The sequence below is a fragment of the Bos mutus genome, chromosome X (genome assembly GCF_027580195.1).
Source record: "Bos mutus isolate GX-2022 chromosome X, NWIPB_WYAK_1.1, whole genome shotgun sequence".
NCBI classification, from domain to species: domain Eukaryota; kingdom Metazoa; phylum Chordata; class Mammalia; order Artiodactyla; family Bovidae; genus Bos; species Bos mutus.
In genome coordinates, this window is record NC_091646.1 from 83,111,046 (window position 1) to 83,138,729 (window position 27,684).

Sequence of the window (27,684 nt, forward strand, 5' to 3'; positions counted from 1 at the left end):
ACCCAGTCCCATCACTTAATAGCAAATAGATGGGGAAACAGTGGAAACAGTGGCAGACTTTGTTTTTTGGGGGCTCCAAAATCACTGCAGATGGTGACTGCAGCCATGAAATTAAAAGATGCTTGCTCCTTGGAAGAAAAGTTATGACCAACCTAGACAGCTTATTAAAAAGCAGAGACATTACTTTGCCAACAAAGGTCCATCTAGTCAAAGCTATGGTTTTTCCAGTAGTCATGTATGGATGTGAGAGTTAAATTATAAAGAAAGCTGAGCAAAATTGATGCTTTTCAACTATGGTGTTGGAAGACTCTTGAGAGTCTCCTGGACTCCAAGGAGATCCACCTGGTCCATCCTAAAGCAAATCAGTCCTATATATTCATTGGAAGGACTGATGCTGAAGCTGAAACTCCAGTACTTTGGCCACCTGATGTGAAGAACTGACTCATCTGAAAAGACTCTGACACTGGGAAAGATCGAAGGTGAGAGGAAAAGGGGACGACAAAGGATGAGATGGTTGGATGGCATCACCGACTCAATGGACATGAGTTTGAGTAAACTCCGGGAGTTGGTGAGGAACAGACAGGCCTGGAGTGCTGCAGTCCATGGGGTCACAAAGAGTCAGACTGGGGTCACAAAGAGTCAGACACAGCTAAGCAAGTGAACGGAACTTAACTGAAGGCTTTAGCTACTGCAAAGAAGTAGTTTCAGATGCTGAGAGCCCAACCTGGCCCCCCCCTACCCCCACACCCTGAGCCTTTTCAGGCCATGCAAGACTACTCTTAAACTATCAGAGATCTAGGTAAGAAGCTAGAGAGTGGTGATCAGGCAGGGGTGAGGAGGACAAGAAAAGATAAGAAAGCAAGGTGGAGAAATCAGTCATTCCAGAGCTCTCCCATCTTCCTCTCTCCTTTCTCACTGGTCCCCACCCTGGCCCCAACAAAGGGGCCACCTCCTGTTCTAACAAGCTCTAAACAAGAAGAAAAGTTTGTAGGTGGCATTATACAAACATGAGGAAGTTATTCCCTGTACCGAAAAAGAACAAGACACTAGTTGAGGTGGCAAAGGCATTTCAGGGGGGAAAATATAGCCAAATAAGGCATACTTGACTTGTAGGGAATCATCAGGAAAGATTCCAGAAGCTGACGTCGCAGGGAGGAAGCCTTTAGTCATTGGTTTCCTCTGGCAACTGGCCTAAGGCCAGGCAGCAAACTCCCAACCTTAGGAAAATGCCCGGGTTATGGCAGAGAGAAAGGCAACTAAATCTAAATTTTCCCTAGGCCCTCTTCAGGTCCTGCTGGAGCACCTCTCCAAGTAACAGCAAAGAGGTATAGTGTAACTCTGAAGCAAAGCGGCAAATGTTCTCACCAATTATATGCTAGATCCACCATGGCCCCAGTGCCAAGAAGAGTAAGGAACCTGAAGAAAAGGGCTCTATTTCAGTTATATATTTCTGTTATCATTGACACTTTCAATATAAAGAAAAATTAAAAGGTAAAAATGACTTCTGGTCTCAACAAGGGAACTTCTGTGGATTAGTCAACCTCCCAGGAATATCCGTGAGTATATTTGGAGAGAAGATTAGCTCACTTAAAACTTTTGAAAATACCAAAGGTTTGTATAGCTTAACTAATGACACCCAAATGGACTATTACTTTGACCCCCAACCCCCAACTCCATACCACAGATTAATCAACCCCAGTCAGAGATTACAACAGGTTAAAACATCTTTGTATACTTATCTAACCTTCAGGCTGAGATTTCTGAAAAAGAACAGGGAGGTGGGAGGGGTAAGAGGCAGATTACACCAACACAGTAAGATTAGGAACCTTATCTATACATACTTCACTGGAGGAAAATGAGCCTTAAACTTTCCCAGGTATTTAAGGGAGGCCAAGACTAAAGATAGGAAAGAAATGCTGACCAGGCCTGATAGGTATGCCTTATTCCCCCTCCTATCTGCCAAATAAATATACAGGAAAAGATTTCTCATGATTATACTTTGTTATTGTTACATACGATCAAATGTCCACACCTCAATTTTTCACTCATTAGACTCTGATTGATATCCTGGCCATACAAAGTATCTATCAAATTCCTACAAAGTAGAAGGGTCACCAAGCACAGAAAGAAACTTCAACTTTTGAAGTCACCAATCATAGTAGCTACCTGGCAAAACAATACTACTAAGCTAACACAGTGGTAGGTCACCATACCACTGGCCTAGGAACTATGTCAACACTAACCTTATATCACAAAAAGCCCACTGATAGGAGCATCCAATATGCTTCTATCATCAGGCACAGACAAAGAGCTATTTTTTGAAAGTCACCCAAAAGATCCTTTCTCCAAGTTTAAAGGCCCAGATAGTACAGCTGAGTCCTCACCAGAAAATGACATATCTATCAGGCATACCTATCAGGCTTGGTCACTTTTCAATCTACCACAATCGCAACACAAGGGAATCCTCCCCTCACTTCAGCACATCAAGCCTTCCTTCGTTTCAGGCAAACTCATTTTTAAGAGAACAGTGTGGCCTAGGGCCACTTGGTTTACACCCACATATGGAAACTGTCACTGTCCCCCTCAGAACAGCCATTGCCCTCGAGGGTATACACCCTTCAAGGCCCTGTTTATGTCCCAATAAACTCCCTTCTCAAAATCTATAGAAAATGCCATGTATACATTTTTTCAAACTGTGTTTTAGTGAGTTCGCCCTAAATCTCCAGGTAAATAGATCTAAAGTGAAAGTCGCTCAGTCGTGTCCGACTCTTTGTGACCCCGTGGACTGTAGCCTACCAGGCCCCTCCCTCCATGGGATTCTCCAGGCAAGAGTACTGGAGTGGGTTGCCATTTCCTTCTCCAGGGGATCTTCCCAACCCAGGGATCGAACCCAGGTCTCCCGCATTCCAGGCAGATGCTTTAACCTCTGAGCCATGAGGGAAGCCCAGCAGAGGGTTAGTTCCATAAATAATAATAACATTTGCATAGCACTGATTAGATACTGGCCACAGTATAGAAGCCCTTTATAGAAACTTACCCCATTTAATCCTTAAACAACCCTATCAGATAGGTATCTTCAACTTTACAGTTGAGGAAAATGAAGCACAGAAGTTAAGCAACTTGCCCAAGGCTACAAAACTATTAACAGTTGGTCACAGAGCTGGGATCTGAATCCAAGCAATTTGGTTCCAGAGTTTATGTTTTTCACCAATACTCTATATTCCCCTTTCTGTAAAGGCCTGAAAAGTCCTTTTTTGGCTAGCTACCTTCACTGGGGGGCTTCCTAGTGGTGCAGCAGTAAAGAATTTGCCTGCCAATTTAGGAGATGCAAGAGACAGGGGTTTGATCCCTAGGTCAGGAAGATCTCCTGGAGTAGGAAATGGAAACTCATTTTAGTATTCTTGCCTGGAAAATACCATGGACAGAGGAGCTTGGCAGGCTACAGTCCACAGGGTCGCAAAGAGTTGGACATGACTGAGCACGCCTGCACCTTCATTGGGTCTGGCCTACAAAACCTAGAGATAAGTAGTGAGAGTTGAGGTCAGGAGACTCCAGTTTGTATTCAAATATTGTCACCAAAGTGAAAGAAAGTACCATAATATTCTCCTAACTCAAGGAACATGTCAAGCTGGACCACTGAGAATACAAAGAGGTCAGAGATCAAAATTTTAAATGGCAAAGAGAAAGCGGGGAATTTGGGTGAGGGGCAGGCAGGAAGAGGAAAAAGTCATTCTGAGGCCCCAGAAGAACTGAGTCACCCACTGACTGAAACCTGCTGCAGCAGAAGCTATTTAGGGGAACTCCATTGTGGCATTGTGGTCATACTGTTAATGTAATCACCACAGAGCCAATTCTCTGGATGTTGGTGTCCCATGAGTAAAAAGAGTCATCATCCTTTCAAGTCAGGCAAGTCCAGTGAGACACCACTAACTTGGGAATCAGGAAAGTCAAGTTCTCCTTTCAATACTGTTACAAACTTCATGTGACCCTGAACAAAAGGCAATGGCACCTCATTCCAGTACTCTTGCCTGGAAAATCCCATGGATGGAGGAGCCTGGTAGGCTGCAGTCCATGGGGTAGCTAAGAGTCGGACACGACTGAGCGACTTCACTTTCACTTTTCACTTTCACGCATTGGAGAAGGAAATGGCAAGCCACTCCAGTGTTCTTGCCTGGAGAATCCCAGGGATGGGGGAGCCTGGTGGGCTGCCATCTATGGGGTTGCACAGAATCGGACACGACTAAAACGACTTAGCAGCAGCAGCAGCAATAAAGACTCTTACGACAGTGAAGCCTAGTTGCAAGCAGGAAAACATAGCTAGTCTTCTCTCCTTACCTCCTTTCTGTGCACATATCTACTTTCTACCATGCTTCACAGTCAAAGCAAAACACTTACCTTCCTGGGAAGTGCTACAAAGAATCCCAAAAGCAAGGTCAGAGCCTGAACCATCCAGATTATCTCCAAAGTAACCTTTGAGATAAGCACTACATACACAGAAGGACTTGCTCTCAGGACCATTTTAACACTACAGTCCAGTCTCTGGTCACCCATAGCACAAAAGAAGAAAATGCTGAATATCTTGCAGTGAGTTCCATTTAAAAGGCAGACATTTAATATTTCCCACCTATCTGGAGTCAGACAAGTTGAATTTTAGTCCACAGCTCTATTATCAATTCATTCAAATCACTTCTCTTTCCTGGGCTTTGGTGAACACATGTATACCTGTGGCGGATTCATGTTGATATATGGCAAAACCAATACAATATTGTAAAGTTAAAAATAAAATTAAATTAAAAAAAAAAAAAATAAATAAAATAAAAATAAAAATGAAACATTGTCTAAATTAAAAAAATAAAATAAAATATAAACTAAACTTAAAAGTTTCAAGGCCAGCTCATTTACTCTGTGATTCAAAACACTTCTGTGAGAAACCCAGACCACTCAGAACAATCAGCTAAAAGGGAAACAACTTAAGGCTAAGGAAGCTCTGGGTCATCCTAAGTACAGATGCATTTGAAATGCTGTACCCCACAATAGCCAGCCCTCAGTGCACTGGTGGTAGATACCTTAAGAGGTTGGTTTATGCCCACTACCTCCTCACTGTCTACCAGAATATCTAACCACCACACTTGAGGTTAAAGTAAACTTGAAACATAACTCAGTAGCTTCCTAGCCTCTCAGCAGAACTGGGGGTGTGGGCGCAGGGCAGGAGACAGGCAGGGAGGAGCTATGCTTCAGGCAGGCAGTGAGAAGAAAAGAGGGGAAATCCATCAAGTTTTCGGTGTTTGAGGCTCCTAGGTCAACCCCAATCTTTACAATATACTCTCAGTTGGTTTCTTTCTTGTTCCCTACATAGATATAGCCCTTTCCCCTCCATAGAATCAAGAAGAAATGGCCCAGAACACTCATGCCAGTGTTCATGTCAGAGCTACTAATGAGACAAACCAACTCCAATGCTAGAAGCTCTCTATTCTGAACCCAGTACCCAGGAAGAAACAACACTCCAGAGGTGTAAGGGGACAAGAAAATACCTTTTAGCAACTGCTCTTCAACTGTATTCTCAGCATAGCCTAGCACACTTCCTGGTACAAAGAAGGCACTCAAAATTTAAGGAAACAATGTCTGAAGGAAGAAGACACAAAAATGGGAGGCCTGAGGGCTGTACCATCAAGGCTTTCAAGAGCATCAGTAGGGGCTTCCTTGGTGGTTCAGGTGGTAAAGAATCTGTCTGCAATGTAGGAGACCTGGGTTCAATTCCTGGATCAGAAAGATCCCCGGGAGAAGGGAATGGCTACCCACTCCAGTGTTCTTGCCTGGAGAATTCCATGGACAGATGTACTTACAAAAAGAAAATAAGATCAAACTGAGGGAGTTACTTAATTTATGATAAATATTTCTCTATAATAAATGACAATATCCAAAAAAATTTCTCAACTTATAAAAGAGCATCAATACTAGAAGGGTCCCTCAGTTCAGTTCAGTTCAGTTGCTCAGTCGTGTCCAACTCTTTGCGACCCCATGAATTGCGGCACGCCAGGCCTCCCTGTCCATCACCAACTCCCGGAGTTCACTCAAACTCATGTCCATCGAGTCGGTAATGCCATCCAGCCATCTCATCCTCTGTCGTCCCCTTCTCCTCCTGCCCCCAATCCCTCCCAGCATCAGGGTCTTTTCCAGTGAGTCAACTCTTCCCATGAGGTGGCCAAATATTGGAGTTTCAGCTTTAGCATCCCTAGAGTGTATCTATTACTAGTACAGTTCTCTTATGACAAGTTGGAGACTGAGGGCCTGAAGAAAGAACCTGCATAAAGGCCCACTTCATTTGGATCACTTAACTAAGGTCAGGGAATATGTCCTTCTTACATGGAAGAAGAAGGAAAACTATCAAGTCAGTGTTACCTGCCATTTCCCAACACTCACCTTCCAAATTAATGCAATCCTAAGCTAACCCTCCAAGTGACTGCTCCTATAACACAAATCAGAACCTGGAACTGAAAACTTTTTCAGCTCTATCAAGTATGAAATAGGAGGAAGGATGAACAGCAAAACCAGTCAATCATAATAAGACTACCTCTTTTACTTGACCAACAGACTGCACCCAAAAGAAACTACCTTTATACCGTTTTTTCTTTGGGGGCAGAAGAATAGAGTGAGGTAGCAGGGAGAAAATATCCTGAGTTGGGAAAGATACACATGATAAACTCAGTTCTATCTTTGAAATATCAGAAACAGACTGCTCCCAATCTGTAATGATGCCAATTGTCACCAGCTTAAACAGGAAAGACCCAATCCGAGTAGTGTGGGTAGCCAGATATTCTCCCTTCTAAGGACCTTAAGTCTTGTAATTCCAGTGAGGGGGACTCCCAGAAGACACAAAGGGACCTAGATATACTGTTGCCAAGTAACACTGTTAGAATAATTTCAGAGTAAATCTAGCTGTCAACTGAGCCTATCCAGAGAGAATTGGAATTGGAGTCAGAGAAATAGAACAAATGACCTCTAAATGTCCCTTCCAGCTCTATCATTCAGTACAGCAATCTCCTGAGAGGAGAAAGAGAAAAGTGAGAACACCCTTAAAACAAACTACTGTTATAGTCAGCTAGATAATAATGAAGAGTTAGTAGACCTATGATCCATACCATCTGTCACCTACTCACAGAGCAGCCTTCCCTTCCCCAAGCCTAAGATGATAGGATATAGATTAGCTGGTACCTTTGAGGGTCCCACAAGGGCTCTCCTGCCCCACTAGCCCATCTCTGCCCAGAGAGCTATTGAAGAAAAATCCTAAAGGAAATCTCCAAGATGGTTTCTGCTCTACCATCTAAACTTTCACAGAGGGCTAAGTGAACTGGAGAACCAAAGAAGTGGAAAGATAGATGCAGGATCCAAAGAGTCAATCTCTCACACAACCTCCATTCCTGATCCCTTGTCCACCCCTGAAGTCTACGGGCAGGGCTGATTCAAGGGTTAAAAGACTGATATTCTGCCTTCTATTCACCAAGTACCACTTTAGTGCCACTCGAGTGGCTCAAGCAATGCCAGGAATGGCAGAATAAACAGTCCACATGCCCCTGTTAAAATTTAGCTGAATGCAGACCCTGAAGCCCTCAAATACTTTAAGGAACTGGGTTCTTTACATTTGCTCATATGGATGGTCCCATCAATGACCATTTGATCACCTTTCCCTTGAGTTAGAGCTAAAAACTCAACAAACTGAAGAGGTTTTACCAAAAAATGATCCTGTAACTAAGTCACAGATTTAAATCTTATCCTCTCTACTGACTTACTGCATCATTCTAGGTCATTATGGGTCTCACTTTTGCCATGAGAACAATAAACCAAAAACTCAGGAACACCCTGAAAATTCAAAACAGTCACTTTTTAGGGAATACAGAGTCCCAAAGACTTTGTGATCTAAAAAAAAAGTTAAAGAGGGTAGAGGGGAGAAAACTTTTTTTTTTAACAACTGTCTTATCATCATCAAAGTATAGATGGCAGTTAATAAGCTTCTGTATTCTGGTTACTTAAAGTAGACTCAGGAAACTGGCAAGTAGAGGCACAGAATACAAGAGTTGGTTGGGGGCAGGGATGCAGAAAGGCATGTTTTAACAGATTTAAAGGGAGATAGGTGACTAAGGGAGAAAATGGGCTGTAAAAGTGAAACCAAGCCTGGACAGACTGTAGACATGGTTCATATGAATGAATGAATTGATTTTTCCACTATCTTCCTTATCTGTCATGCTCCAGAAGTAGCCTAAAGCACACTAGTGAAATAGGCTTCCCAGATGGCTCAGTGGTAAAGGAATCTTCCTGCCAATGAGGGAGACGGAGGAGATGTGGGTTTGATCTCTGGGTTGGAAATATCCCCTAGAGGAGGAAATGGCAACCTACTCCAGTATTCTTGCCTGAAAAATTCCATGGACAGAGGAGTCTGGCAGGCTACAGTCCATGGGGTTGCAAAGAGTCGGACATGACTTAGTGACCGAGTGTGCACAAACACACGCTAGTGAAGAAGGAATGGGAAATAAGGAATTTTCTCCCTTCATTAAAGTTACTAGCTGGTATGCAGTGAACTAGAAGTGTGCCCCTGGATACCTCAACAGCGGGATAAGGAATGGGAAAAGTAACAGGAGGCACCTGGTGACACCTGGAACTCTCACCAGGAGACCACACAAATACCAACATTAGTTACTCTGCCCAAATCATCCACTTCCTTTTATCTAAGGACCAGAAAGACCTGAAAATAAAGGTCAATTTGCTTTGAGCAAAAGAAGGGGCTCAACTTCAATAATACTTCAGTGAGTGAGAATAGAAGGTCAATGGGATGAGCATCAAGAAGCATGGACCCCAATCTTGATTCTGTCATCATGTGCCCTTAGGTGGTAGGTCCTTTCCTGTTAGGCCTAAATATCCTCATTAGTTAAAAGAGAGAGAGAGAGAGAGAGAGAGAGAGGGAGAGAGATCTACTAGATAGTGTGTGAGATCCCTTTTCAGGTTAAGATTCCATGGTCTTAACAGGCATAATACAGTTGTTTCTCCTAAGTTAACCTTTCTTTGAAGCAAAAAGCATGGGAAATTCTCTAAAGCTTCCAGTCTATCAAAATGTAGCCCTCTCCTTCCAGCATGATTCAAGTTTCAGTCAGTCTGCATAAAAATACTTTCACTACCCTAGGCCTGACGTCCAACAGCTCATACTCCAATCTCTCTCCACAACAGGAAGATCACCATGCTGTCTTCCTTGTCACTTTTCACTGAGATATGGTGGTTTAGATAACTTTGAAATCATTTCCAGGCACATTAAAGTTGTATTTAAATAAGAAGATATTTCAGAACTGAGGATGAGAGATGCCACATGTGTTGCAGGGCACAGTCAATTCCCAGAGATCCACATGCCTATTTAGGCAAAGACACATCTGAAGAAGAGCCAAGGAGTCAACCACAGAGATAAAACCAAAGAGAGGGTCCTGGAAGGATTTTTATAATCCTCTGTAAAGCAGAGACTTTTCCCCCACTCCCTCTTTTTTCAAAACCATTCTCTCTCACTTTGTGTGTATGTGGTATGGGGGTGGGGAGTGTGTGGAAAAGCCCCATGTCATAAAACCATGAGCAATGAAAAGATGAAGATGGTGGGAGTATACACTTGTTGAAAACTTGCTGTTTCTGAAGGACAGGGTTCTGGAAAGGAAAGAATCACTTGGCAGTAAGGCTGGAACACAGCAACGTGGCAACCAAAGCTCAGCACACACCCAAAGTACTGTCCCCCACCCCTTTCTTTTAGGGACCCTCAGTCCTTCCCACCACTGCTAGTCACTATCTCAGTTCTACAAGGCTCAGGCTGTCCTCAGAAGAAGGGTCCGGCAGAACTGCGTAGCCTAAGCCAGTGCAACAAGCTGCTTGGCCTAAGGGACTCAAGCCAGGGTGGTCACCCAGCCTTCCAGAGCAAGGGAAGGGCCTCAGCAGCCATTTGGCATGACTTGCACAAAAGCAAGCAGGGCTCATTATTCAGGCACATCCCTCCCCCCTCCCTCCTGGGCATCCGGCCCCCCTAGGCCCCACTCCCAGGAGGCGTCTTCTCTTCTCAAAACAGTGGGGTGGAGACCAGATCCTAGAAGCTACCACCACTCTAGAAAGGTGTGGCCCCACAGAAGAGTCCACACCTCACAGAACAGTCTGGAGTAGACAGGAGGAAATAGCCCGTGAGTAATGGGAAAGGCAGGGATTTGGCAAGTGAAGAGAAGGAAAAAACCAGTCTTCTTCTCAAAGTCTTCTTCCCTCCCTTCAGACTGGTGTCTAGTGAATTGTTAGCGCTCCTGGGCAAGAGTAAGTGGCCTCGTTGAGTCCATCCACAACTCTCCTCTTCTAGTGGGAAACAGCTGAAGCTGTCTGGGGAGGCTGTGGGAAAGGTGAGTAGGGGGTGCGGGATCCGCCCTGAGCAGCTCCCACCCTCCTACTTGCTTCTCGGTTCCCATGGCCCATCCTGGTCTGAGGCAGCCTGGCCCCATAAAAGCGCCAATTCCTGGACTGAGGTAACTGTTTTCCTCTGGATCAGAATTCTCTCCCCTGCGCCCAGGGCCCATCGTGGGTAAAAAGAGACCTTGGGCCCTTAAGGAAACCTTCCCTACTGTGGCATTCCAGACACAAGGAACTAGAATCTGAGAAAGAGGCCGGCCCCGCCCGGCCCACACTTCTACCCCGGGACCCCTCTACACTCGAGGACGCGCCAGAGCCGGACTCCGCCCCTAGCCTTCCCTGCTCCAGGCCTCCGCCGAGGGCGCGGCGGCGCGACCCGACGCGTGGCTGGCCAAGCCCCCGGCCATCCGCGAAGCGCTACGAGGGTCAGCAAGAGCCCCCAAGGCCGGCAGCGCCCACCCCAGACACTCACCGTCTTGGGCATGGTGGCGACAAAGGCAGCAGAGTTGGCGAAGTTTGGCCGGGAGCTGTCGGACGGCGCTGAGCACGCAGTACACACGGCTGACTCCGGGGACTGGGGGCTCGGATTGGGTCTCTCTCTAGCGTCGGGACGACTGCTCGGCTTCCTGCTAACGGGCCACGACTTCACAAACCCCACCCAGGAAAGAGCCGCCCCCGTCGTACCGCCCGCTCCTTTATGTGGCCGGGCTTCCGCGCCGCTCCCCGCCCTCGCGCCCGCCTTCTAGCCGACCGCCAGCCTCGCCCCGCCCAGACCAGCCCTGCCCGGCCACACCAGCTACTTGGGGGCCTGGCTGGGCCTGGGCGCCTCAGTAGGGGATCCCAGCCCTCACCCGGGCCTGCCTGCCTCCTCTCTCACTCCCTTCACAGACCTTGGTCCTTCGCATCCGGGCCATCCGGCCCCACCTCCCAAGTAGGGCTGGGCCCTAGGCCGCACCCTGGAAAGAGGCTTACAGCCCTGACTGCAACTTTAAACTAATTGGAGTTCAAGACCTGTCAAAATGGCTCTGACTCTCCAAAAGTTCTTCCTGCATGTATCTGAACTCTTCTGTGGTTCCGCCTATGGATCTCAACTGAGGCCACACAAATCTACCACTCTCCCAAACAACTCCTCAGAGATCTGAAGATCCCCTGTACATCTGAAACTTCTCTTCTCTTGGCTAACCTGCCTCAGCTTCTCCAACGCTTCATCAGTTCTCTTCTGCGGAATTCTGTATGACTTTTCCCATCATAGTTTGTCCCCATCCTTGCTCAATCCTCATTTTTTATCAAAAATGGGCTCCTTTTTCCTATATCTGTCCTCTATTCAGTTTCCTTCCTTCAAATCCCAGTCTCCAACTTTCTGAAATCCTGATCCTGTAGCCCCACTGCAACATATTTACTGATATGTGATTCACTTTCTGATAATTCCACCAGGTTAGATACACCCTAGTGCATTCCTTTGAGATACATCTGCCAGAACCCTTCCTGCTTCTTTTCAAGTTCACAGAATCCCAACATAGAGGTGTTCTAGACTGTAACAGTCATCTAGTTAAGTCTGAGCTTTAGTTTGAAAGTGATGGGCCATAGTTATCCTTTCTCATATCCACTGGTAACTGTGTGGAGGCATGGTCTGAGTATTTTTTGTGAGGTAGGGCAATGTATACCTCAGGAATGATGAACCAGCTTGAGGCAGTGAAAAAGATATTTGGGAGGGATGGTCACAACACCTGGATTTTAGTCATAGCTTTGCCATTAACTCCCTCTCTGACCACTGTGTAGCCTTGGGTAAGCCCCGTCCCCTCTTTGGGCTTGAGGTTCCCCTTCTGTAACAAGAAAGGGCTGAACTCTTGGGCTTCCAAGGTCCTTTCCCAGTCTGACGTTATAAAAGGATAAGAAAGGAAGTAAACTTCCTAGGACAATAGATGAGTCTAGCAGTGTTGCATAAGGACTGGCTTTGCATTTTCTCTCAGGAATCAGCAGTCTTATTCTCTACTCCTCTGCTTTCCCAGCTCAACAGGGTCCATGTGTCAATGTGCCTCAGCTTCTCCCACTGCTGTCAAGATTCATTGATAAGTGTTAGGGTAAGCAAAGTTCCCTGCCCAAACCATTTTCTGGAGCTGAGCAGTTGACCCAAGGAAGGGCAGCACACCCCAGAAAGCCTCAGCAGCATGGGTAGCAATGACATCAATCACATTCCTTGACACTGCAGTGGCCCTTTTCCTCCAGTAGTTCAAGGAACTCACTGATTTCTTCATTCATATTCTAGAGCCTACAGGGGCCTAGAACTAGGCTAAGTGCTTAAAAGGGGAGGGGAAGTTGATTGGAAACTCCAACTTTCATTATCCATCCTGGAAAGTGGAAAGTCCCTGTGTGTCATTCCCCACATGCCATGCCCCAAACACACACACACACAAGAGAGAGAGACCTGGTTAGGGAATGTCAAGCATCTGAACACAGTATTAAAGGGAAAAGAGACTCAGGAGTTCAAGTGAGGGGAAGGAAGTCAAAGGGTTAGGACGTTAAGGAGGTTGATGGAAAGAGAGGCTGAGAGAGGAGGAGGTGGTTGGCCCCCTGGGGAGAAGAAGGGTGGGGAATGGGAGGAAAACATAGGCTATCAGTGAGTGTTTAGTCTAGACCCCATTCAGGTCAAGGGAACTGAGGATCCAAAAGAGGAAAGAACTTATTCAAGATCTGGCAACCAGTGTGGAGAATGGATTCAGAAGTGATAGAGAAGACGAAGAACCCAGTTAAGCTGTTTCCATAATACAAGCAAGACTTTTTGAAGACTAGAACCAGAAGAGTAGTGCCGCCCCTACTTTATCAGACAGAATCTTGGTATGGTGATTACAGTCAAGCAACTGAACATTGTTTGAAGTTTAGACTTGAAACCTCCTGGCTAGGAGGGACCTATATTTGATATCTCCATGTCTCCAAAGCAGAGCAGAGGAAGCTGAGGTGCTCTCTTGTTCTTCAGGATGGCCATCGAAACACACCTTTGTTTTTACCTCTTTGTAAAATATGTCATACCTGTATGGTCAGAACTTCTGAACCCTCCCATCCACCCTGCACCCTACCATGATCCCATGTGAATCGAGTTAGCTCAATCTTATTGGGGCCAAAGTAATCTCAAGAATTAGATTCAGATATGATGAGGTTTATGCCAGTGTTTGTAGAGAGAAGACGTGAAAATAAGGGCTAAACATCCCCTCATATGTTGGCTGGGTAAGGGAAATAAGAAGTGTGAAGACACCTGGGTTTTTAGAAGAGTTAAATTCAAAGTTCAAGGAGGAACAGGCAATTTTTTTTAAGCAGTAAAACTAGATGAGAGGCAGTATAGGGACATTCTGAAAGTGGAATCCAATGAAGCTAGGGTGGAGGTGTCTGAATCAGGAGTAGGAGATACAAAAGGAGAAATTTGACCTGAGCTCTAGGTCCATACATGAAGTCTAGTGGAAAGGCTCAGGATTCCTAGGGGGCTGGGGCTGTTCCAGAGCTGCAGCAAGTCTGGATGTGAGAGTTAAGAAATGGCAAGCAGGAACTGCATAAGGCTGATTTATGTGAAAGCCTATGTCAAGCTCAAGAGAGAAATGAGATTGAACTTGTAATCACCTCCCACTCCAGATATAAGCTCACTGCAGTAAACAAGCTTCTGTATTCTAAATTGCATTCCTTTTTCAGAGGACACAATAGTGCAGGAGAGGCAATATCAGAGAGTAAGTAGGTAGGGAGCAGTCCTGAATGCCAGGAGTACTTTGAATAAAAAAGCCCTCCCCCTCCTCCACCCAGTCCATTGGATGGTAAACAGTTGAAAGTTTCCCATCACTCAGAGGGCTGCTTTTCATTTTCATCACTGTTAGAAAGTCCTTCTTTACATCTAAATTTGATTTCTTCAGCTTAACTCTGCGTAATTGCTCTTGGCTGATGCTTGGTTTAGGAATTAACTGAGCCTCTGAGTTGCTCTTCTCCTTCATTCATAGAAGAGATATGTATCAGAGAGATGAGGACAAACATAAGCTTGAGGCTACACACTCCAAGTCCTTCTCTCTCTCTTAATTCCCTTGGATCAGCAGCCCAAGCATTAGGCTATCTCTGCCCTTTACACAAACAAGAAAATAACAGAAAAATATACTCTTGTCTCCCCAAAGGGAAGAAGTCTTCTTGCTATAATATGGCTGAGAGTAAAACCTGAGCAGTAGAGAAATCTTGCTTTTAACCATCTTCTACCTATTTCTTGGAAAGAAAAAACTAGAGTTTGGGTTGAATATTTATTAATAATCATACTAATGGACCATAATGAGAGGGAAAAAATTTTCTCTCTGGCTCTGCTTCTTAGTAGTAAGGCTGGAAACTTTTTGAGAGCTTTTTCCCCCCAGCCAACCAATATCAATTCAATTTGAGCCAGTGTCATCTTAGAATATGAAATTAGCCCTGCAGAGAGGGTCTCCCAGTCTCCCAGTGGAGTCACTAGCTCTCAGCCCTGTCCCCAGCAGCCAGTGACCAGCAACCATACCTATGTGGCTGGTCTGCCTATGGGCCCCAGAGAGAAAACAGCCCACTGAGCACATGGCCCTTCCTTCCATGAACAACCTACAATTCACACTCGATACACTTAGAAGGAAACTATTCATCTGTGCATCCTTCCCATGCCTCCAGCAATGATCAGGTGTCTGCTAGGTGCCTGGTTCTCTGTGAGGCTCTGCAAGGGATACTCACCCTCTTCCTCCCCAGGAGCTCTCCTTCCCAGTGGCTCTGTATCTGTTGGTGGTTTTTCTGTTAGCACTGTCCTTTGTGTGCATAATGTCATCATCTTTAACTTTCCTCTGCCTGCCCCCTACCATCTGGTCACCAAGCCCTGCTGTGTGTCTGTCTGTTCTTCACAGCTTCTCTCTCCCCATCTCCACTGCCAGTGCCCTGTGTGAGTCCTCACTGACTCCCTGGTCTCCCTGACTTCAGGCTGCAGTACTAGGCCATCCTGCACATGGTCACCCTGGTGATCTTCAGAAAGGCAGCCTTCACCTATGCTCAGAAACATCCGATGACCCTCTCCACCCAACATACACACACCCTAACCTTTGCAGGCTTCTCTTGCTCCCACAGCTCCTCAGTAAAGCTCTACTCCTCAAGCTAGGCTAGTCTCACTGCATACACACAGCCCTGTGTGCTTGCTCTTGTCTCTGCACAAAGCCCTCCCTTGATCTTTCCTGCCCACCTTGTGCTCTCTGCCTCCCCCTAGCTCTTGTAGTGCCTGAGTCTGCAGTGCTTATCTGGCCTCCATCCCACACCCTGCTTTGTCTTGTCAGCTGCTGCTTTTTCTCTTTTTTCCTCCATTCCAGGCTTGGCTGTAGTTGTTCCCAGAAAGGGATCACACTTTGTGTTCCATGAGGAAGTAGCACAGCATACTTCCAGGACATCTTTGAAGCTCAGGATAGATTGCTCAGCTAAAGAGAGAGATCTGCTGTTCTATTTCCAGCCGTACAAGCCTATCAACTGCTATTATGTTCAGATTCTCTAAAGACCTAAGTTTCCCCTTATGTTGCCTCAAGTTCTCCTGTTAAGAGATAAGACCAATGAACAGAGCCTCCTATTCCTATCTTGTTACTCCTTCTCCACTCATTCACAGCTCTGTGTGTGTGGAGGAGGTGTGCATGCTTTACTACCACTCTATCTTAGGGAAACACTATTGTTCACAAAGAGGAATCTATAAGGACATTTACTGTAATACTATAATAATCCATTACTATGAGACTGATTATATACATGGTACATCTGTACAACAAGATGTTATTCAGCATTTAAAAGCAGGAACTACTCTGAAAAGAGGTTTTATTATTATTATTTACTCTGAAATCACAGAAAGATATAAATAGTATGATACTATTTATGAATTTAAATACCTGTATGTTTCTAGATATGTCACCCTGCTTATTTAACTTATGTGCAGAGTACATCATGCAAAATGCCCCACTGAATGAAGCACAAGCTGGAATCAAGATTGCTGGGAGAAATATCAATAACCTCAGATAGGCAGATGTTACCACCCTTATGGCAGAAAGTGAAGAGGAACTAAAGAGCCTCTTAACGAAAGTGAAAGAGGAGAGTAAAAAAGCTGACTTAAAACTCAACATTCAAAAACACTAAGATCATGGCACCTGGTCCTATCACTTCATTTCAAATAGATGGGAAAACAATGGACAGTGACAGACTGTTTCTTGGAATCCAAAATCACTGCAGATGAGGACTGCAGTCATGAAATTAAAGACACCTGCTCCTTGGAAGAAAAGCTATGACAAATCTAGATAGTATATTAAAAAGCAGAGACATTACTTTAGCAACAAAGGTCCATATAGTCAAAGCTATGGTTTTTCCAATAGTCATATATGGATGTGAGAGCTGGATCTTAAGGAAGGCTGAGCACTGAAAAATTGATGCTTTTGAACTGTGGTATTGGAGAAGACTCTTGAGAGTCCCTTGGACAGCAAGGAGATCCAACCATCCATCCTAAAGGAAACCAGTCCTGAATATTCATTGGAAGGACTGATGCTGAAGCTGCAATACTTTGGCTACCTGATACAAAGAGCCGACTCATTGGAAAAGACCCTGATGCTGGGAAAGATTGAAGGCAGGAGGAGAAGGGGATGACAGAATGAGATGGTTGGATGACATCACCAACTCAATGGACATGAGTTTGATCAAGCTCCGGGAGATGGTCAAGGACAGGGAAGCCTGGTGTGCTGTAGTCCATGGGGTCACAAAGAGTCTGACACAACTGAGCAACTGAACAACAACAACAACAAATATGTTTATATTTGTAAGTTCCCAGAAAAGGGGAAAGATGTATAGCAAATTTATACTGGTTGCTACCTCTGGAACAGGGACTGGGATTAGAGTGGAGAGTAAATGGAGAATTTTTACTTCTTAATGTATATATTTCTATATTAGGAATTCCCTTGTAGCTCAGCTGGTAAAGAATCTGCCTGCAATGCAGGAGACCCCAGTTCAATTCCTGGGGCAGGAAGATCCCCTGGAGAAGGGATGGGATATCCACTACAGTATTCTTGGGCTTTCTTGGTGGCTCAGATGGTAAAGAATCTGCCTGCAATGGGGGAAACCTGAAGAGCCTGGCAGGCTACAGTCCATGGGGTCGCAAAGAGTTGGACATGACTGAGTGACTTTCATTTTTTCTATATTATTCGACTTTCTGAATGAGCCTGAATTAAATGGCAGAAAAGAAAGAAAGATGAGTAGGAGAAGGAAGAGGAGAAGGAACAGAAAAATCTGGGAGAAAGTGTGGATAGGTTGGTTAATCAGGATGCAAAAAGTTTATGACAAGTTTGACTGATGGTAAAGATTAAAAGGATAACAGATATAAAGGTTGTGTGTGTGTGTTAGTCGCTCAGTCTTGTCCAACTCTATGCAACCCCATTGACTTCAGCCCGCCAGGCTTCTCTGTTCATGGGATTTTTCCGGCAAGAATACTGGAGTAGGTAGCCATTCCCTTCTCCAGGGGATGTTAAGGACCCAGGGATTGAACCTGGGTCCCCTGCATTGCAGGCAGATTCTTTTACCATCTGAGCCACCAGGGAAGCCCTGTAAAAGTTGCCAGTTCAGTCCTTCAGTCATGTACGACTCTTTGCGACCCCATGGACTGCAGCACACTAGGCCTCCCTGTACATCACCAACTCCCAGAGTTTACACAAACTCATGTCCATTGAGTCAGTCATGCCATCCAACCATCTCATCCTCTGTCATCCCCTTCTCCTCCCGCCTTCAATCTTTCCCCGCATCAGTGTCTTTTCAGAGGAGTCAATTCTTCACAACAGGTAGCCAAAGTATTGGAGTTTCAGCTTCAGCTTCAGTCCTTCCAATGAATATTCAGGACTGATTTCCTTTAAGATGGACTGGTTGGATCTCCTTGCTGTCCAAGGGACTGTTAAGAGTCTTCTCCAACACCACAGTTCAGAAGCATCACTTCTTCGGCACTCAGCTTTCTTTATAGTCCAACTCTCACAACCATACATGACTATTGGAAAAACCAAAGCTTTGACTAGACAGACCTTTGTTGGCAAAGTAATTTCTCTGCTTTTTAATAAGCTGTCTAGGTTGGTCATAAATTTTCTTCCAAGGAGCAAGCATCTTTTAATTTCATGGCTGCAGTCACCATCTGCAGTGATTTTGGAGTCCCCAAAAATAAAGTCTTACACTGTTTTCACTGTTTCCCCATCCATTTGCCATGAAGTGATGGGACCAGAGGCCATGATTTTAGTTTTCTGAATGTTGAGTTTTAAGCCAACTTTTTTACTCTCCTCTTTCACTTTAATCAAGAGGCTCTTTAGTTCTTCTTCACTTTCTGCCATAAGGGTCGTGTCATCTGCATGTCTGAGGTTATTGATATTTCTCCTGGCAATCTTGATTCCAGCTTGTGCTTCATCCAGCCCAGTGTTTCTCATGATGTACTCTGCATATAAGTTAAATAAGCAGGGTGACAATATACAGCATTGATGTACTCCTTTCCTGATTTGGAGCCAGTCTGTTCTTCCATGTCCAGTTCTAACTGTTGCTATTTGACCTGCATATAGATTTCTCAGGAGGCAGGTCAGGTGGTCTGGTATTCCCATCTCTTTAAGAATTTTCCACAGTTTGTTGTGCTTGGGTCCAAATAATCAACCTCATGAGGAAAAGATGGTAAAGATGTGACTTAGCAGCAGTGAGGCTAAAAAGACCTCTGAGGTTTTACTTTTAATAAACTACATGAATGTTAGCTGTGAGCAGTAGTTACCAGGAGACTTAATTCAGACTCATAAGGCTAATGTTTAGGGGGAAATGGACAGTCCTGCCTTTTGCTTCCCTGCCCAGAACCCATCTAAGGAGAGTATCCTTCCATGCATCCCTGTTTAAGGCGGAGATACACACACACAGGGTTATGTATATCCATTTGAGCTAGCTGGGGAGGGAGCTGGGACCAGGACACATGAAGAATAGTTGGAAGATGTGAGGTTGATGGACCTTGGGAAAATTCAGGAGGATGTTATCTATGTCTTTGGACAGCTAAATGCCCACCTTAAGAAATAAGGAACAGATGGGCCCCTTATGGCCCCGAAGGGCATAACTTAGAGAAAGCTATGATGTGACACAATGAAGAAGGTTCTTATGGTTATGTCTAGCTAAAACTGTTGAGGGCCACTCAGTGAGTACTGAAGTCATATTTGGGAATGTGTGAGCAAAGTTGGATGACCTCACACTATGCAAGGTAAAAGAGGAGATTCATATACTCTGAAAGTCTATGAAACCAGTGTGTTAAGGTGGCTCAGATGGTAAAGAATCCACCTGTGATGCGGGAGACCTGGGTTCAATCCCTGGGTTGGGAAGATCCCCTGGAGGAGAACATGACAACCCATTCCAGTGTTCTAGCCTAGAGAATCCCCATGGACAGAGGACTCTGGTGGGCTACAGTCAATGGGGTTGTAAAAAGAGTCAAACACGACTCAGCAACTAAGCACAGCACAGAACACACACACACACACACAAATCTTAAGGGAAAATGGGGTTGTTTTCAAATCATTATTTTATTCATGCTTAAGAAAAACTTAGGTAGACTTAGGTAGACAAAGTAGATATCAATCATTATTTGACAGATAAGGTAACTGAAATTCAAAGAAGTTACAGCACTTGACCATGATCACATTGCAGATAAGGACTTGAAATTAAGTCATTTGATTTTATTATTCATCTAATCCATTTTTAAAAATTCATTCATTAAACGTGTATGTGTGTGTGCATTCACTTACTATACACAAGGCACTGTACTAGGCCCCAGGGATATAGCCATGAAAAGATGGAAGAAGTCCTCACTCTCACAAAGCTCATTGCCTGGTGGGAGAGACAGAGAAGAAATCTATTATAGAAATAATGTGTTCTTTCCACTAGTCCCCACATCCTAAGTGTTGAGGTATGGGAATCAAAGTTTTCATCTCCCCAGGCCAATTGAAATCACTGGCCCATCATGGAAAGCTTCTTTGTTCTGAAAAAGGAGCCCATAGGTAAATGAAAAAGAAACAGAGGGAAGGATGGCTCAGGGATTTGAACAGACCCTTCCCCTCATTACTGACTGAGGCCTCCATAACAGTGCTGCTCAACACCTTCTGCTGGTGGCTTTATGCATTTATATATGCATTAAGCCATTTCACATTATTATTCATCCATTCATTTTATTCATTCAGAAAATGTGAATGCATATCTGCAGCATATAGAGATATGCACATGTACAGCAACATAGCAGCATGATTTTTTGGTATGCATATAGAAGAGAGAAAGAAAGTGCCACTTGGAATGCAGCATGAGATAGTATAAAAAAGCACTGAATCTGAAGTTAGAAGACCTGGTTTTAGCCTGTTTTGCCATTTACTAGTTTGATAAATTTAGGCAAATTAATTGGTTAACCCCAAGCCTCAGTTTCCTCATCTGTAAAAACTTAGATAATAGCAACTGATACCTTCCAGGATTGTTGTCAATAAGATATATAATGTTGAATATGAGAAATGTTTTTGCAAACCATAAGGTGCTTGCATGTGGAAAAAGTATTATCATAGCTATGTGTATTTGGGGTAGAGATGTAGGTTCCAGGGTTTTCCTGGGCCCAGATGTGCCTCTGTTTGGTCATATATGTATTGTCTATATGTTCCCATACTTGCCTGTTTATATGTCTATTTGCATGTATGTGTGTGTATTTCCTGAGGTGTATTTCCAAGTCAGTGACATGTAGATTCACTTTTTCTTATTCCTTAATCCATAGTCTCAGACCAGAAAACATTCTAACCTTCTTTTATCTGAGAAATGCAAGTCTCAAACATCCCTAAATATATTTCGAGAGTGCTTCCCCTTCTTTCCACTCCTCCCCACAAGGCACTTTGCTTATGTTCAACCCACCCATGTGTATACATACAGATGAGAGCCCTTATGCAGATATTTCTCTGTGAAAAAAATGCAGGGCCTGCCTTCCACTGGGTTGGACATGCCTCTCAGAACCAGACATGTCATATGCTCCTGGACACCCCACCCCCCACTCAAGTGGCACCAGAGGATGTGCTGCTGGTGGGTGTAATGCCTCAGGGGAAAAGGAGGAGCTATTCTCCACTTCCCCTCACACACAAACCACTCACAAAACCTTTCAGCCTCTCCTCTCCAAGGTTTTGGGATTAGTGGCTTGAAAGGTCCAGCTCTACTTTCCTCAGATCTGCAAAGCCTCAAATGTGCTTCCAGATGTCCCAAGACCTCTAGTCAATCATTCTGAGTTTCAGAGTGTTTGGGAGAAGTGAGAGAGCTCTGTGTTTAGCTCACAGAAACACTGAATCTTAGAACTGGCTTGGTCCTTCATCACTGCCTAGTGCCACCTCTCTCACATCCTTGTGAAAGGATGAAATCAAATCAGAATCCTGAAATATCACACCTTTAACATCATCTAGGCTACATGTCCACACTTTATATGTGAGAACATAAAGGCCAAGAGAAGAGAATGAACTTGCTCAGGGAAAATTCTAGCTCTCCTGACTCCCAGGCTAGTGTTCTTTCTGCTAGATCTCCAAACTCAAGAGCAATAAGGATCAAACAAGTCAGTATAAAAGAGGAAAGATCCTACAGTTCTGTTGCTTCGGGGACATCCCCTGGAAATATAAGCTGAGTGGTTCTTGGGGAGGGGAATAAAGGTACAGAAGCAGGCTTATGAGTCTCTCTGAAGAGAGTAAACCTGGACAAAGTACCTACTATGGCTCAGGGCAGTATTTGAAACCCAGGAAAAAAGTGGGCTGTCTTGTCTAGCAGCTGATCTGGAAACTGAGTAGGTCTTATTCCTCCCAGGATATGAATTCCAGATCTCCAGCCAAAACTCCTGAAGTCAAAGATTCTGATGTGGATTCTCTCTTGATCTCCCAGAAACTTGCCCAGCTCTAGTCCTTCTGATTGATAATGCTTGCCGTAGAGATGAGATCATCCTGGCTTCCCGGGCAAAGGCCTTTGTCTGGATCCATCCTTGAGCTGCAAGTATATTGGCCCTTGGGTGCTCCACATTCTCATTGTCCCCACCTTCAAGGGAGTTGAATCAGCAGGGCTCATGGGGTGGCCTACTGGACTAAGGGGTCTGCTTCTCATCCCTGTGACTCTTACCTCATAGACCACATGCAGAATGGAGATGGAGGTAATGAAACCCCTTCACCTCATTGCTTTTATTTGATTTACTTCTATGAGGTTCTCTGCTCCTACTTGAGCTCTCCCACTCTCTAGAAAAGGCCGGACTTGGGCTACTTCCACTTACCATTCAGTGTCATACTTTTTCCACGTTGGGGTCTTTGCACGCGCTGTTCCTTCTGTCTGGTAAACTCTTCCTGGAACATTTGTCCTCTAGCTCATAGCTGGCTCCTTCCCTTACTTTAGGTCTCAGCTTAAATACAATTTCTTTCTTTTGTCCATTATTTCTGAAATAGAATGACCTCTGCCCTCATCTGCCCCAAAACCCTTTATTCTCAATCTAAGAGATTTGTTTCCTCAGCACTTATTATAGTCTTCAATAATATATTTTATTTATATACTTATTTGTTAAATGTCTACCTCTCTCTGCAGTAGGAAGAATAATAGAATAATGCCCCCGAAAGATGTCCATATCCTAATCACCTGTGAATATTTTATGTTTGTGCTAAGTTGCTTCAGTCGTGTCTGACTCTTTGCTACCCAATGGACCATATCCCACCAGGCTCCTCTGTTCATGGGATTCTCCAGACAAGACTATTGGAGTGGGTTGCCGTGCTCACCTCCAGGAGATCTTCCCAACTTAGGGATTGAACCTGTGTCTCTTACATCTCCTGCATTGGCAGGTGGGTTCTTTATCACTAGCACCACCTGGGAAACCCGTGAATATGTTATATTTTATGAGAAAGAGAAATTAAGGTTGCAGATAGAATTAAAGTTGCTAATCAGCTGACACTGAAATGAGGAGATTACTCTGGATTATTCAAGTGAGCCCAATGTCATCACAAAGGTCCTTGTAAATAGAAGAGTGGAAGAGGAAGGCATGAGAGGACGTTGTGAATGATTTGGTAAGGATTCAACCTGCCATTACTGGCTTTGGAGACAGAGGAAGGGATCACAACTCAAGGAATGCAGGCAATCTCAAGAAATTGGAAAAGACAAGGAAATGGATTATCCTCCAGAGTCTCAAGAGGAATGTAGTCTTGCTGACCCATTTTAGATTTCTGACCTCCAGAACTGCAAGAGAATAAACTAGTGTTGTTTTAAGTAATTAGTTTTGTACTAATTTATTATAGTAGCCATAGAAAACTCTTACACTCCCCATTAGACCATAATTTTTATAAGGACATAAACTAGGTTCTGTTTACTATCATAGCCCCAGCATGCTGTATAGTGCTTGGCACAGAGTAGGGTCTCAATTAATATTGGTTGGTTTAGATAAATGAATGGAGCCTGATGCTCTACACACCCTCCCTCTCTAATGGCCCTCAGTGTGGGGTGGCATTCCATCCAAGGGGCTGAACCTAAAAGAGGCCAATAACTTCCCAGCCAGTGTTTGGTAGGAGAAAGAAGCTAGAAGCCTGGGAACACTTACATCTTTTAGTTCTCAGAAAAGGAGTCCTGTATATCAGCCACCCATCTATCCACACATGAATATACAGATGTTCTTTTTCATAGTTTCATATATACAGATATTGATTTTCTTTCAAGAACCTCCTCCGGAGCACCTGCTATGAGCCATGTTCAGTGTTAGCAATGTTGCTCATTGCTATTTGTGGATAGTGGTGGTGATGGTCTGTTTTCCCACATGCCAATCTTATTATCTCATTTACTCCTTGTTTTGACAAGAGATTCTCAGCCCTACTGTGAAAAGGCTCAGAAGATATGAGCCCTGCCCAAAACCACACAACTAGTGAGTATGAGCTGAAACTAGAATCCAGCTCAACAGATAGTATACACAGTAATAACTTTAATTTTTTTAAACTACTGCCTACTTTCACCACTCCTTTATATGCTGCTGCACCTAAATGCTATATTCTGCACATATATCCTATATGCTGCACCTGTCTTATTTCTTCCCTTAGACCACATCCGGAACATTCCACCATCTCCCTGCTGAAATGTATACCCTGACTTTTAGCAACCACTTTTTTTCCCCCATTTTCCTTCTAGTGAAAGAAAGCATTAGATTGAGTAGAAAGGTCATAGAATTTGGGATCCTGGCCTAGGTGTGAGTACTCACTTGGCAGCTTATGAAGAGTGTGATTACTGGCACCTTCTCCCTGTCCATAGCGAGGCCCTGTACCTTTCATTTCCAAGCTCATCTCTTCCTTTAAATGCAGCTGTATTTCTATATCAGGCTGGTATTTTCTTCGCCCATGCCATGCCCACCCCAACCCCCCACCACACACACACAGACACCCAACAACAATAAATATGATCAATCTTCATTGCTTTTTATTTATCAGATGCCTTGCTATGTGCTAGATATGTATTAATCTCATTTAATCATCACAACAACCATAAATCATGTTTTATTATCTTTGAGTTATAGACAAGGAAACTGAAGAGATTTAAGTAACTTGCCCAATGTCATTGACACCTGAAGATGACAAGATACAAACCCTGATGCTCTGACATAGGACACACAATTTTAACTACTGCACTCACTTGGCTATTCTATATTCACACACATATGCACACACAGCCTGCACATTCACACCTTAGAGACATTCTTCTAGCCACTCCTCCCTCCTGGAAAGTGGGGGTGAGGATGAGGAAGTAATCAAAGTGGTGCATCAGACAGAAGGAACATGATCCATAAAGTCAAGAAAGCAAGAGAGATCACAAAAATTTAGAGATCTGCAAGCAGATTGATAAGGCTGGAGCACTGGGTCATGTGGCAGAGACTCCAGCTCACAGGTTCCTCTAATGCAACATTTCTAAAAGGTGGATCCCTTCTGATCTTCCCTCTCAAATCTGTCCTCCTCCAGAAACCTGAGTAATTTTTAACATCTTTCTTCTTTACCCCTACCATTTCAGCCCATTACCAACTTCTATCAATGGGCCTCATAAATAGATCTCAAATCTGCTCACTTCTCCCCGTCTCCATTGTTACTACCCTGGTCCCACTTGAGTCAAAAGGACAACTGCAGCAGGTTCTTGACTGATCACCCCTCATCCTTTCTGGCTCTCCTCCAATCTATTCTCCACAAAGCAGTCAGGGGAATCTTTTCAGTATGCAAATCTGATCCTATCTTCTGTAGTTTAAAAACCTTCAGTGGCTTCTTACCTTAGTTCTTATGATGAAGAACAGAATCTTTGTCATGGCTTTTAAAAGCCCTTGTGGTCTGGCTCATGTCTACCACTATAACCTCTCAAACAACTCTTTCTGTTGCTATTTACACTCCAGTTACATTAGCCTTCTTTCTGTTTCTAAAATGTGTCACACTTCCTCCAATCCATCCCCTACAAAGATCTTTGCATACTATTTATTCTGCAGGGGCTACATACTCCCCTCCAAACACACACATACAATTCACCTAGTTAACACCAACATATTTCTTCTTTTATATCAAATACTACTTCTTGTGAAGGTTTCTAAAATTTAGAACCCCTGCCATATATCCTCAGAGAACTAGCCACCTTCTTCCAGAGAATTAACCACAGTTTGTAAGCATACATTCATTTGAGTCTTGAGATGGTTGATGTCTGTCTCCCCAAATAGATTGTAAGTTCTATGAGGACAGGAACAGTACATTTTTTTATTATTTTTAATTGGAGGATAATTGCTTTACAATGTTGTTGTGGTTTCTGCCATACAACAACATGAATCAGCCAGAAGTATACATATGTTCCCTTCCTTTTGAAACTCCCTCCCACCCCCAACTCCATCCCACTCCTTTAGGTTGTCACAGGCATTGGAATTGAGCTGTGTTGTTCAGAAACTTCCCACTAGCAATCTGTTTTACATCTGGTGATGTATATGCTTCAATCCTACTGTCTCAATTCGTCCCACCCTCTCCTTCCCCCACTGTGTCCACAAGTCTATTCTCTATGTTTGTGTCTCTTTTCCTACTCTGAAAATAGGTTCATCAGTACCATCTGTTTAGATTCCATCAGTTCAGTTCAGTTCAGTCGCTCAGTCATGTCCGACTCTTTGCGACCCCATGAATTGCAGCACGCCAGGCTTCCCTGTCCATCACCAACTCCCGGAGTTCACCCAGACTCACGTCCATCGAGTCAGTGATGCCATCCAGCCATCTCATCCTCTGTCGTCCCCTTCTCCTCCTGCCCCCAATCCCTCCCAGCATCAGAGTCTTTTCCAATGAGTCAACTCTTCGCATGAGGTGGCCAAAGTACTGGAGTTTCAACTTTAGCATCATTCCTTCCAAAGAAATCCCAGGGCTGATCTCCTTCAGAATGGATTGGTTGGATCTCCTTGCAGTCCAAGGGACTCTCATATATATATGTGTTAATATACACTTTTTTTCTGACTTACTTTGCTTTGTATAATAAGCTCTAGGTTCATCCACCTCACTAGAGCTGACTCAAATTCATTCCTTTTTATGGCTGAGTAATATTCCATTGTATACATGTACCACAACTTTATCCATTCATCTGTTGATGGACATCTAGGTTGCTTCTATGTCTTGGTTATTATATATAGTACTGCAATGAACATTGGAATACATGTGTCTTTTATTTTATTTTTTTTAGTGACAAGGAATAGACTTTATTTTTAAAAATTTTTTTTATTTTTTAATATAAATTTATTTATTTTAATTGGAGGTTAATTACTTTACAATATTGTATTGGTTTTGCCATACATCAACATTAATCCGCCACAGGTATACACATGTTCCCCATCCTGTGGGAATTGTGGTTTTCTCAGGGTATATGCCCAGTAGTGGAATTGCTCGGTCATATGGTAGTTTTGGGCTTGCCCGGTGGCTCAGACAGTAAAGAATCTGCCTGCAATGTGGGAGACCAGTATTTGATCCCTTAGTTTGGAAGATCCCCTGGAGAAAGGAATGGCTACCCACTCCAGTATTCTTGCCTGGAGAATTCCATGGACAGAGGAGTCTGGTGTGCTACAGTCCAGGGGGTCGCAAAGAGTTGGATATGACTGAGTGACTAACACACACACACACACACACACACACACACATATGGTAGTTTTAGTCCTAGTTTTTTTTAGAAGAAATCTCCATACTGCTCTTGATAGTGGCTGTATCAATTTACATTCTTATCAGCTGT

General features: G+C 44.0%; 1 protein-coding gene across 1 annotated transcript in view; it reads right to left on the reverse strand.

Annotated features, from left to right (window-relative positions):
* MSN (moesin) overlaps positions 1–11,099 on the reverse strand; it is a 72,490-nt gene extending 61,391 nt beyond the window's left edge. The window contains exon 1 of the mRNA XM_005897421.3: positions 10,883–11,099. Within this exon, the coding sequence (XP_005897483.1) occupies positions 10,883–10,894 (12 nt within the window). The 5' untranslated portion in view covers positions 10,895–11,099. The remainder of the gene's footprint in view (positions 1–10,882) is intronic.
* Positions 11,100–27,684: the final 16,585 nt, after the last annotated feature.